Here is a 13,664-nt window from a genome sequence, read left to right on the forward strand (position 1 = left end):
GAAAACTGGCTTTGGGTCTACTTCATTTACATATTTATTTTTTTCTCAAAAGTAGAAAAGTGATTAAAAATGCAGAAGTATTTTTGATAAGAGCCGTCTCCATTTTAAACTCAGAGGCAGTATGTATATTCCTCACCAGCCTCCTTAAAAACCAGAACATTGTGCCACCAGTAAAAGAGAGAAATTAACTAATTTTGCATAATCTCTGAAGTCTGTTTTCACAAGTGGATATAAAGATGACTTCTACATCCTGTTGCCTTTTGACAAGCATTATATATCACATACAGAGGAAATTGATTAAGTGTGGAGAAAAAAATATATAAATTAAATTCAGAACCATTTTCTGTTTTTCATAATAAAATGATTGCTCAAAGAATTCCATCTGATGACTGTTGAAAGCTCACTGCAGTTTATGATATAACTGATAAAATCTGCATCCTTGGCCTTCCAACAACCTTTACACCAGCAGATGGTGGGCGTAAAGATGTCATTCATCATTTATTTACAATGGACTTTATTTATTCTAGTGTCAACAGCTGCCCCAGGGAGTGGGTTATTGAATTCAAATGTGAGGCTCTGGGTTATTTGCTTCCTTTCAAATTTGTCTTCAGAGCTTAGTTGCTAGGAGTCCATTCTGTGTCCTAATAATGATTCATGTATTGTGAAGCCATTCAGTAAATTGGGTTGTCAGGGATTGCCAAAAAAGGTTTAGAGGTCTTGTTGGGGGTGGGTGGGGGGTGCATGTGCGTCTGGTTGACTTTGAGCAATAGTGGTATTTTGTGACTTTTTCCTAAGACTGGTGAAGTTAAGTTTTCTTTTCCTTTACACGCTCATTCCCTACATGCCCATATCCTATATATGAATAAAAAGAAAATGTAGATGACAGTTTTTATTAAAGAAAACTCTCAACCTTTTCTTTCCTCACAGGCAGGTCAAGAGTCCTTTCGTTCCATCACGAGGTCATATTACAGAGGTGCAGCAGGGGCTTTACTAGTGTATGATATTACAAGGTGAGAACTTGAAAATGTATCCGTTCATTTGGTCAATGCAGAGACTTTCTCTAAATAAACATGATTGCCTCATCTAAAACTAATGATGTAATGTATGGGGATTAACATAAGAATTAAAAAAAAAAACATGATTGCCAGTTATAAAAGTATGGTTTTGCCTTTATTCCCTGGCTATCTGACTTTAAAACTTGTGTGTCTTTAATTAAATTTAAATTTACTACAGAGATCTGCAACGAAATTGTTTTCTTATATAAATAAGCACCCACAAGTTAATCAATTTGGTAATATGGTTTATACATTGGAATTTTCCAAAGCAAGGTTACATTTAATTTCCAGATACTGTACTTGAGATCTGTTTCTCATTACATAAGTGGATATGGCTAAAAATAGTTACTTTTAATGGAATGTATACTGTTCATTGTACACTACTGGGGAAACACTTTGAAAGTAGTAATCAAATTTTCTTTTATATTTAGGAGAGATACATTCAACCACTTGACAACCTGGTTAGAGGATGCCCGCCAGCATTCCAATTCCAACATGGTCATTATGCTTATTGGAAATAAAAGGTAAAAAGACTAATTTAAAACTTTTTGTATTAATGATGAAGACTGTGGATAGCTGTTTATGCAATAACTGCTTATCTTACATGTTTGTCCAAATGTAAGTTATTGGTTTCTTAAATTACAAAATTTTGAAAATCCTGAGGTGGTTCTTTTGGTTTTTAAAATACAGATAATAAGCTTTGTTGGAAATCATTATCGTCATCATCATCATCGTCGTTATTATTGTAAGAAATAGTTTTTGTTGGAAGGTAAACGAAAGAATAATCTGAAGGAAGTTCATCTGATTAGTAATTGAAAGAAAACCCACTGATTAATTTGGTGGATGGGTCACTGTTAAATATTGTCCAAATTACTTTAAATACTTCACAGTTGAAATACATGTGCAGAACTCAGAGAAATACTTTTTCTCTTTTTTATGACTTAATGTGAATTACGAGTTCGTGCAGTACATCTCTTAAATCAGGTTTATTTCTACTTAAAGTTCTGAAATACTTTTAATATTGTTTAGTAGTAAGGCTTTACATTAGTGTCATCCTGATGTTGGTTTTTTGTTTTAATCTTATTTCATTTTATAACTCCTGAGAGCATTATTTGCAATGAATGTCCTTGTGCTCTACATTTAAAATAATAGTACATGGGAAAAGAGTTTTTTGGCCATAGTTTCTCTAAACTTTAAAGATTGTAGGAAACTTTTCACTAATTTTAGTTGAAAATTACAGTGGCAACAAATAAAATTAGCACTTTTAAATGTTCATACTTTTATCTTACCGGTGTTTTCCTTGTGTGAAACATGGTGAGTAACATCTTACTGATGACTTAAAATTCGTTGTTCCCCATGAGGACCTTATAGTCCCAGTATGAAAAAAGAAAAGCATAATATGTACAAAGATGTTTCTCACTACAAAATGAAATAATTATGTGATGTGATGGAGGTGGGAGAGGGAGAAACAGACCCCCTTTGGTGGTAATCATATTGTGTTATATAAATGTATCAAATCAACACGTTGTACACCTTAAACTTACACAGTGTTATATGTCAATTATATCTCAATAAAAAATAAATAATCCCTCGGGCACCTGGGTGGTTCAGTCTGTTAAGCGTCTGCCTTCGTTTCAGATCATGATCCCGGGGTCCTGGGATCAAGTTCTGCATTGGGCTCCCAATGGAGAGCCTGCTTCTCCCTCTCCTTCTGCCCCTCCCCCCAGCTCATGCTCACTTTCTCTCTCTCTCTCTCCCTCTTTCTCAAGTAAATAAAATCTTTAAAAATAAATAAATAATCCCTAAATAATTTTTAAGAAAGTATTTTTTTCACAGCTATTTGATCCCCCAACTGTAAGCTGTAGTTACCACGGTCTTCCTAAACTTCCTATGTGAGATGACTACTTTCTGAACTGTAGAGTCCTTCAGTCAAAAACAAAAACAAAAACAAAAAAACCCTGAATTAATGGAAGGATATACTGTATTCATTGATTGGGAAACGAAATATTTTTAAGATGTCAGGTCTTCCCCAATTGACCTAAAGGTTCATTGTAATCCCAGTCAGAATTCTTTAGGCTTTTTTTAAGGAGGTAAAAATTAACAAGCTGTTTTTAAAATTTGTATGAAAATGCAAAGGTCATAGAATAGCCAGAGTTGGGGGATTTATTGGTTTCACTATACTGATTTCAAGATTTATTATAAGGTACTGTAATCAGTTTTGGCATAGAAAGAGGGAAGTCCAGAAATATATTCATACACACACACACAGTTAATTTTTTGACAAAGGTGCAAGGGCAGTTCAGTGGGGAAAGGATAATCTTTTCATCAAATGGTGCTGAAACAATTGAATAGTCATGTATCAAAAAATGAACCTTGACCCTTACTTCACACCATATACAAAAGTTAACTTGAAGTGAATCATGGACCTAAATGTTAGAAATACAAATATTTAAAAATTCTAGAGGAAAACAATTTTAGTGACTCTGGTTTTGTCAAACTTTTTTTTTTTTCTTTCAAGATTTTATTTAAATTCAAGTTAGTTAACATACAGTGTAGTATTAGTTTAAGTGGTAGAATTTAGTGATTCATCACTTGCATATAACACCCAGTGCTCATTACAAGTGCCCTCCTTAATGCCCATTACCCATTTACCCCATCCCCCTACCCACCTCCAGTCCAGCTACCCTCAGTTCCCTGTAGTTAAGAGTCCCTTATGGCTTGCCTCCCTCTCTGTTTTTATCTTACTTTATTTTTCCTTTCCTCCCCCTGTGTTCACCTATTTTGTTTCTTAAATTACCCACAAATGAACTCATATATGGTATTTGTCTTTGACTGACTTATTTCACTTACCATAATGCCCTCTAGTTCCATCCACGTTGTTGCAAATGGCAAGATTTCATTCTTTTTTATGCTGAGTAATATTCTATTGTGTGTGTGTATATATATATATATATATATATATATACATATATATATCCATTCATCCATCAAGGACATCCGGGCTCTTTCCATATTTTGGCTATTATGGACATTGCTGCTATAAACATTGGGGTGCATATGCCCCTTCGAATCATCTAGTAGTATAATTGCTGGGTCATAGGGTAGTTCTATTTTTAACTTTTTGAGGAACCTCCATACTGTTTTCCAGAGTGACTGCACCAGTTTGCATTCCCACCAGCAGCATGAGAGGGTTCTGCTTTCTCTGCATCCTCACCAACATCCATTATTTCCTGAGTTGTTAATTTTAGCCATCTGACCAGTGTGAGGTAGTATTTCATTGTGGCACTTTTGTTTTTCTTTTCTTTTTTTTTTCTTTTTTTTTAGATTTTCTTTATTTATTTGAGAGAGAGAGCAGGGGAGAGAGGGAGAAGCAGATCTCCTGCTGAGCAGGGAGCCCAACATGGGGCTTGAGACCATGACCTGAGCTGAAGGCAGACTCTTAACTGACTGAGCCACCCAGGCACCCCCTCGTTGTGGTTTTAATTTGTATTTCCCTGATGATGGGTGATGTTGAACATTTTTTCATGTGTCTGTTAGCCATTTGTATGCCCTCTTTTAAGAAATGTCTGTTCATGTCTTCTGCCCATTTTGTACCTGGATTGTTTATTTTTTGGGTGTTGAGTTTGGTAAATTCTTTATAGATTTTAGAGACTAGCCCTTTATCTGATATGTCATTGCAAATATCTTCTCCCATTCCATTGGTTGCCTTTTAGTTTTGTTGATTTGTCAAACATTTTTTAAATGGGACAGAAAAAAGGCATAAAAGGGAGAAAAAACAACTAAACTTGACCCTTGAACAACACACAGTCAAAAACTTTGTAACATGTAACTTTGATTCCCCAAAAACTTAACTGCTAATAGGCTACTGTTGACTAGAAACCGGAGAGCAAATAGTCGATTAACACATATTTTGTATGTCTTAAATTGTATTCTTACAATAAAGTAAGCTAGAGAAAAGAAAATGTTATTAAGAACATCATAAGGGAGAAAAAATACATTTGCAGTACTATACTGTAATTTGGGGGGAGGGGCAGCGGGAGAGAGAGAGTCCTAAGCAGGCTCCACACCCAGTATGGAGCCTTATGCAGGGCTCAATCTCACAACCTGGAGATCATGACTTGAGGCGAAATCAAGAGTCAGACACTTGACCAGCTGAACCACACAGGCACTCCCCTGTACCATACTGTATTTACTGAAAAAAATTCACACGTAAATGGACCCTTGCAGTTGAAACCCATGTTGTTCAGGGTTCAAATTCAACAAAATTGAAAACTTTTGCTCTTAAAAAAAAAGTTTCTTTTTTTTATTTAAAGGTTTTCTTTTTTCTTTTTTTTTTTTTAATTTATTTGACAGACACAGCGAGAGGGAACACAAGCGGGGGGAGTGGGAGAGGGAGAAGCATGCTTCCCACTGAGCAGGGAGCCCCATGCGGGGCTTGATCCCAGGACCCTGGGACCATGACTTGAGCCAAAGGCAGATGCCTAACAACTGAGCCACCCAGATGCCCCCCCCCAAAAAAGTTTCAAAAATGAAAGAGAAGCTACAGACTAGGAGAAAATATTATAACATAAAACCTATATCCGACAAAATGTTTGTATCTAATATGAAGAATTGGTACAATTCATTAATAAAAAGATAACCCAGTTTTTTTAAATGAGCAAAAGATCTGAACCAGCACTTTACTAAAGAAGATATGTATTGTTGGCAAGTAAGCACATAAAAATATTTAACACCACTAATCATGAAGGCAATGCAGATTAAAACCTCAATGAAGGGGCGCCTCGCTGGCTCATTTGGTTGAGTGTCTGCCTTTGGCTCAGGTCATGATCCTGGAGTCCCCAGATCGAGCACCTCGTCAGGCTCCCTGCTCAGCAGGGAGTCTGCTTCTCCCTCTGCCCCTCCCCTCCACTCATGTTTTCTCTCTCTCTCTCTCACTCAAATAAATAAAATCTTTAAAAAAAAAAATAAAACCTCAATGATATATATACCATTACGTATTCATTAAAATAGCTAAAATTAAAAAGATTAACATACCAAGTGTTGGCAAGGATATAGAACTGAAACCCTTATACTGTTTTTGGGAATGTAAAATGATAGAACCACATCGCAAAACAATTTGGTGGTTTCTTTAGAAAGTAAACATACATCTAATGTACTACCTGGGCATTCCATTCCTAGATATTTATCTAATATAAACATGTTTTCATAGGGCCACACACAGAATTATACACAAATACTCTCCCAGCTTTGTTTGTAATAGCCCAAAAGTGGGAAACCAACCCACATTTCAAATAATAAGTGAATGGGTAAATTGTGATATAGTCATACAATGGAATACCACTCAGCAATAAAGAAGAATGAGCTATTGATACGTGCAACAAAGTGGATGAATCTCAAAATAATTATGCTGAGTGAAAACACCCAGACGAAAATGAAGACATATCAAGTGATTCCATTTATATAAAATCCTGGAAAATGCAGAAAGCAGATCATTAGTTGCCTGAGATAAAGTGGGAGGAAGGGATGGATTACAGTGGGGTATGAGGAAACCTATGGGAGGTGAATGGCTTCATAGGTAAACATGTCAAACTCATCATTTTATATTAGATGTGCAGTTTCTTTTATGTCAATTAGACTGCAGTAAAGCTGTAAAAATAGTAAGATAGCAAATAGCATTTTACTGTATTGGTTTAATTTTAGAAAGAGTTATTTTAATAGAAATCAAGATTTGCTGTTAAGAGAAAATATTTACTTAAGTGATATTTCAATTGTAAAAGGCCAATTACTGATTACTTCTTTGTAACTGGAAATATCTATCATCTTGGCCTTTGCTCAAGGCCTTTGATGGTTATTCTTTCCTCATTTAAATTATCTCAATAAAGCTTTTAAGATTAAGACTATTGTAGGGAAACTTTAGTCTTTGTGATATAGAAGTATTCATACTACCATTCAGTGGTGATATGTGAAATAATAAGAGGAGAATATTTGGAGAATAAAGAGAATTTTCATACTTTTAATCTTACCAGTGTTTTCCTTGTGTCTCAAACATGGTGGGTGGCAACTTACTGATGGCTTAAATTTTGTTCCTGCCCATGAGGAGCTTATAGTCTAAATGTAAAAAAGAAAAAGCATATTATATACAAGAGGTGTTTCTAATGATTGTAGGTGGGTGGCCCTTATAATTAAGAGTATAGTAGCTATGGAAAGACATTTTAAGGAAGAAACTAGGAGAATGGAACAAAGAATGTATGACATGCAAAGAGTGAATGGGAATGAACAGAGATAAATGAGGTGATTATTATTAGATGAGGTGAATTGGGGTAGACATGGAAACAGGGAATAGGCAATTTTTGAATTAGATGCATTAAGCAGTAGGGAGCCAGTGAAGGGATTTGAGAAGGGCAGTGACCTAGTCAGAGTGACAGATGATACAGATTTTTCTTACTATGGCATTTTAAATTGGTTATACAAGAAATAGGAAGCAGAGTCTACAAAGATGAAAAATTCTTAATAGTCAAGGATTATAATACAAACCTTAAACAAAAAGGGGGTGTGAATTAAGAGAATGGTTTAGGAAAGAAGGGTAATTAAGTAATGAAAACAGTTTAAATGTTTTATTTATGCCTGGAAAACTGAAGAAACAACCAAAGTAAAGAAGGGTGTGATTAAAAAAAAGATCATGCATCTTAAATTGCCACTTCTTTTTTTTTTTTTTTGAACAATCCCTCAAAGGTACAAGTCTTTAACCCTCTTTGCTAAGATAACATTTGCAAATGCAAATGTAATCAGAGATAATGGTATGGAAAACAGTAATTTTATCCCCAAATACAGTATTGTTTAAATAAGATACGGCATAAGCTTAAAATAGGATAAAGGGTACTTAAGGGGAGAGGTGTTTTCTTGAAGATTTTGTGTAATTGAAAGCTAATTTTCCCTTAAGAATGACTGTCAGATAAGGGGGCTGAATTCCAGGAGCATGTTACCACATCACTGTTGCTAGTGTTTTCCCCCCATTTTTTATTCTTACTAGAATATGAGCTCCTTGAGGCCTGTGGGGGTTTGGGATTTTTGTCTGTTTTGCTGAGTAGTCTGTCCCCAGATACAGGATAGGGCTTGGCACACAGGAGGCCCTCAGATTATAGTTGAGCATATTATCCCTACCTATGCTATAGTATTTGTAAGCTTAGTTTGTCTTCCTTTTTGTTCTCATCTTACCACTAGTATTTCATAGCATGGGCATCTAAACAGCATGTCAGATTCTTGTGGTTCCCTTTGTAATATTGTATATCAAACTTTCTAACATTTCAGGATTTTAGGAGTGTTTTTTGAGCACTTGCACCACTAAATGCTTAGATGAATTTTTATAAATTGTAAATTATTTTTAAAGTATAACAACTGTGAAAGTTACAAAATCACTCAAAAGTTTCAATTACATAAACAGTGGTTACTGATAATGAGCTAAGTGACAACTTTGTAAACATAATTGACAGCTCATCTGGTCAGCCAGCTTTAAAGGTATCCAATTCCTGGTGAATTTTGTAAAGTTGAAACAGTGATAACAACTTAACACTAGGTGGATAAGACTTTAACATCTTTGTTTTGTTTTATCCCTAATTTGTGTGATGTCAGTTTGCATAAAATACCACCATTCTTTATGCTCAGTAAAAATAGTATTGTAAAAGACTGCAAAATGGGAAAATGATCCACAATATACAGTAAGTGAAAAAAAGGCAAAATACAGTCGTGGGTATGAGCATCTTCCAGTAGGAAGAAATAGCCAGTAATAAAGGAATAATATAGAATTGTATTCAAGATATTAATTACCTGTGGAAATTGAAATTATGGGTAGTTTCTTTGTATTTTTCCATATTTGACAGAAACTTCTTCAATTATTATGAGAAGTAATCCTTGTAGAGCACAGTGATCCAGATGGTGATTCTACCTCCTCCATCAGCTCCTCCTAGACTGTGAACTTGGTGGTTTTGCCTATCCTCTGTTCTTTCATTTCCTCATCTGTCAAGTGCATTAAATGAGATAATCCATGTAAAACACTTCACAATGCCAGTTTTATACTTTATTCCTCATCATCCAAGGACATGGTTAAGTGAATTGTGATGGGATATTATTAATTAGTCACTAAAAATCGCGTTTATGGAAAAGATACAATGATACAGACCCTAATATTAAGTGAAGAAAGGACATGAAATTGCAGATATAGCATGGTTATGCATATATGTGAGAAAGGTCACTCTCAGGTAGAAAAAAACAGGGCCGAAGAAGAAAGATTAAGTAAGTCAGTTTCAGGGTGACTACACTATAGAGTAACCTTCCTCCTCTCCCTGGCATTCCTGATTCTGCTTACTCTGCTTTTCCACATTTACCACTTTCTAACATACTATATTCTTTACTCAATATTATTGTCTGTCCTCTACTGGAATGTACACTTTTTTGTCTGACTTCTTTTTAATACATCCCAAGCGCTTACTAAAATTCCTGGCTTATAAAAGGCATTCAGTAAATATTTGTTGAATGAAGGAATGATTTCCTTTTCTTGGATTTTTCTGTATTTCTAATTTAATAATGATGATAATAGGCATTTATGAAACTAATACTGAACTAAAGGAAAATTAACATAAATGTACAATACCATTCACATTCATCAGAGTGGCATATATTAACAAGTGTGATCTTACCATGTGTTGGGGAGGATGTGATGCAATGGGAACTTTCACACATTGCCACTAAGAGTATAAATTATACAACTGTTTTGGAAAGACGCCTTTGTACTAAGTATATATAATCAAGTGCAATGGCTTTTGAGCTTTCTGATTTGTCTTAAATACATTTTATATCATATCCTGGTACACAAATATATGTATACCTACATCAAAAACAAAAATTCCATGAAACAGTGGGTAATACACTCTGATATTTTCTGTCTTCTGTTCTGAGTCATGGCACATGTACACCAAATACTGTACTTGGAAAATACAGTACTTTCTAACATTTCACTATGTGGGAAAAGTTTTGGCATATGTACGTGAAAAAAATGTATAAAATTTTTATTGTAACATTGTTTATAATAAAAAATTATAAATAACTTTGTCAGATGAACAATTAAAAATGTGTTGCATTCATTCAGTAGACTATATAATATAGCAATAAAACACTAAGAAACTAGATCTACATATATTACATTGATAAATCTCAAAAGCATCATGTTGACCCACATCAAAATTAACACATTGCAAAGTAATAGCTACATCTGAAAAACCCTCTATTGTATGGCTATAAACATGAGTATACATATAAAAAACATGCATGAGAGTGAAAACACCAAATACAGAGAAGTGGTTACCTTTGAGGTGAAAGGGGGAAGAATGAGATCAGGAACAGACAGGTACACAGGAGGTAAATCAACTGTAACTTGATTTCATTTCTCCACAGTGAAGAAATCTGATATAAATGTGTCAAAATAATGTCAGGGTTAGATGGAAGTACATGGGTATTCTATTATTCTCCATCCTTTTTTGTGTGCTTAAAATATTTTATAGTAATAAAAAATACTTTATAATAAAGTTTTAAAATTTTTACAGTAAAACACACTTGAAAGAGACCACTACTTTCCCCCCACCTTACTAATATAGTTCCCATACGATAAAAATGAATACTGTGCTTTCCCCCAAAACTTCTAGCTTAGACTTTTGTTTCACTCTCTTTTTTTCTATTAACAGTTTTGCTAGGAGTTAAACCAAGTAAGATTAATAATCTAATTAATGTGTCTTTAGTACTTTGGATTTTATTAAGCAGTTTCCTAGAGCTTCTGGAAATTATGTGATTTATTTTTAAATCACATTCATAGAAACTCAGTCTGGCTGAACGATTAGACTAGTGTAGCTCTACTCTCTTGAATTATTATTTTGAGTAAAACGGTTCCCTTCTTTGGGAACCTACTATAATCAAGAGCAAGGTGTTGGGTAGATGTTCCATCTAGGTTTCTCTACTTTTAGTGTTCTAGGACTCTAACTCAGAACCTTCTCCTTTTGGATCGTTTGTTTCTTGACACTAAGCACTGTGTTCTAGCCATTTGACCTTCATAATACCCGGAATAATGCAGTTGATTATTACGGGTTAAAAATTAATTGAAAGAATAGTCAGCACAACTTTGAATCTTTTGGTACACTTTCCACAGATACCTCTATTTATACTGTAATGGTTAATAATACGGCCTTTTATTTCCTATGTTTAGTGATTTAGAATCTAGAAGAGAAGTAAAAAAAGAAGAAGGTGAAGCTTTTGCACGAGAACATGGACTTATCTTCATGGAAACTTCTGCTAAGACTGCTTCCAATGTAGAAGAGGTAAATAAGAGGCCCTTCTAAATGTTCATCATCTTCTCACTTAATTGAAATGTATTGTATACTTTAATATTCACTTATTGATACATCTTCCATAAGCTTTTTAGTCTTTGAATATCATAGAGTAGGAAAATTTCTTCTGTTTGAAATGCCTTGCCTTGTAACATTCATCTTAAATCAGATTCTTAAATAATATTCCGAGCCTTCTCTTGAAGCCAAAATTCTTTAACACATCTTTGCATATATTTATCTTAGAGGGAAAAAATGAACACTAATGAAATTTGGAAATGTATCAAGATACTAAACATTTGTAGCTATTTTTTCTACTTTTGCTTAAATAGGGAAGGTATTACATTATTTCTTTGTAACATACAAAGTGTGGGAATTCCGCCATCTTTAATAAAATTTAAAGTCTCTCAGTTATTTCCATTGATCAGCCTGAACTGCTACAAGTTTTCTGAACACATCATGTTCTTTTTATGCTTTCTATATTTGGATATGGTATTTATATACTATACATAGATGAGTAGATAATTATCTCTAAGGTAAAAGTATTGCTACAGTCTATTTTGTAAAAGGCAGGAAAGATGCTAAAAAAAATAAGTAGTTTGCCTAGAGTAATGCTGTACTTCCCACCTTCTGGGTAAGTATCTTAGCAGCTACAAAAAGGGAATCTAGAAAATAAATGATTTTAAAATGTCATTTTTCTAAGGATAGCAGAGAATAAGATGTTAGGCAGCAGCTAACACTATGCCTTTAACATAGTAAACAGTGAGTAAATTTTTATTAAGAATATACTTGGGGCTCTTCTAATTAACTTTTGAACCTAGAAATTGACTACAGTAATTCAACAGCATTGGTATATTCACTGGAAAATTCTAAAGTATGATATTATACTTACCTATACTTGATGAGGTGCTCATCATTTCCTACAGCCACCAGTTAATGCTTTACTTATTGCCAGTAATTACAATTTGATAACATACAAGAGTAATATTGCACTTTGCACAATGAACCCAGAGAGAAATTTGTTCTCTTTGTTCAACTTAAAATAGGTCAAGCTGCCTGTTTCAGAGAGGTGTTGTATTTGGAAACCATAATAGCCAATGTGTTGTGAGGATTTCAAGACCTCTGAAACATATCCTTATGGATTATTATTGATTTTCTTATTGATTTTGAGAACCCTAAGGCCAAAATTGAATACATTTTGATTTAAAAAAACTCATACTATGAGGCGCCTGGCCAGCTCAGTCCGAAGAACATACAACTCTTGATCTCCGGGTTGTGAGTTCGAGCCCTATGTTGGGTGTAGAGATGACTTAAATAAATAAAACTTAGGAAAAAAAAAAAAAAACATACTATGAAGTCAAATGACAAAACATCAAATACTAGAAAGTAATCATAGATTTCTAGTTTTGTTTCTGATGCCTTTGTGTTCATTTTCTTTATTCTTAACTAGTAACAGTAGGTATTTGTAAGCAGCAAATTACTATTCTCATTTGGCTGAACACTTAAATAAATTCCATTAATGTTTTGGCAGCACTTATTACAGAAATTCTGTGTTAATAATAAAAATAATTGTTTAAATTTGATCTGGGCAGGAATTTCCTATACTCATGAGAGAACTTAATTATGTAAATTAATTTGCTTCTCAGAAACCAAGGATATTAAGAAATAATCTTTTTTAATCCCATTTTTAAAAGATTCATAGACAAGCATTATATAATATAATCATCCATGAGATTTTACCTAAAAGCTAAAAATATTTCATGATCAAGTATTCTGAGAAGGTGGAGGACCATTTTGTGATCCACAAAGGGCAAAATCAAATCTGAATCTCTACATGACTTAGGAACTGATTGAGCATGAAAGCAATAACCAAAGGGCTTCAGCATCTAGAAGAATGGAGTAGACTTCCTTTCACCTCTTCCACCTGCCAAGTACAGCTAGAACTCTGAAATATTGTTTGTAAAACAATTACAAGAAGACTGAAAGGCAGAGGGAGGAAGGTTGACCAGCTTAGAAGCCTTGGGGTCTGAGGAAGGTGACACAGCAGTGATTTCCCTTGGTTTTCTTCAGATTGGGTTCTAGAGAAACTGGCAATCCAGAAAAGCCAGCAGGTGCAGGTGGAAAAAAGAAGCCTACTTTCTAGCCAAAGGACCAGGAAAGCCTAGCAAGACAGAAAGCTTTTAGAAAATAACCATTCTACTATGGCCAAACAAGGCAGAAAAAATTATGGTGCTGCTTCTAC

The 13,664-nt window shown here is 34.3% G+C and overlaps 1 protein-coding gene across 2 annotated transcripts in view; it reads left to right on the forward strand.

The window, feature by feature from the left end:
* Nucleotides 1-13,664, forward strand: part of RAB2A (RAB2A, member RAS oncogene family) — a 94,395-nt gene that overhangs the window by 52,705 nt on the left and 28,026 nt on the right. For both annotated transcript variants that reach the window (XM_035011210.1, XM_035011211.1), the window contains exons 4-6: nucleotides 928-1,010; nucleotides 1,487-1,579; nucleotides 11,305-11,416. In XM_035011210.1, the coding sequence (XP_034867101.1) occupies nucleotides 928-1,010; nucleotides 1,487-1,579; nucleotides 11,305-11,416 (288 nt within the window). The remainder of the gene's footprint in view (nucleotides 1-927; nucleotides 1,011-1,486; nucleotides 1,580-11,304; nucleotides 11,417-13,664) is intronic.

The sequence above is a fragment of the Mirounga leonina genome, unplaced genomic scaffold (assembly GCF_011800145.1).
Source record: "Mirounga leonina isolate KUSES-001 unplaced genomic scaffold, KU_Mleo_1.0 Mir_165, whole genome shotgun sequence".
In the NCBI taxonomy this organism is placed as follows: Eukaryota; Metazoa; Chordata; class Mammalia; order Carnivora; family Phocidae; genus Mirounga; species Mirounga leonina.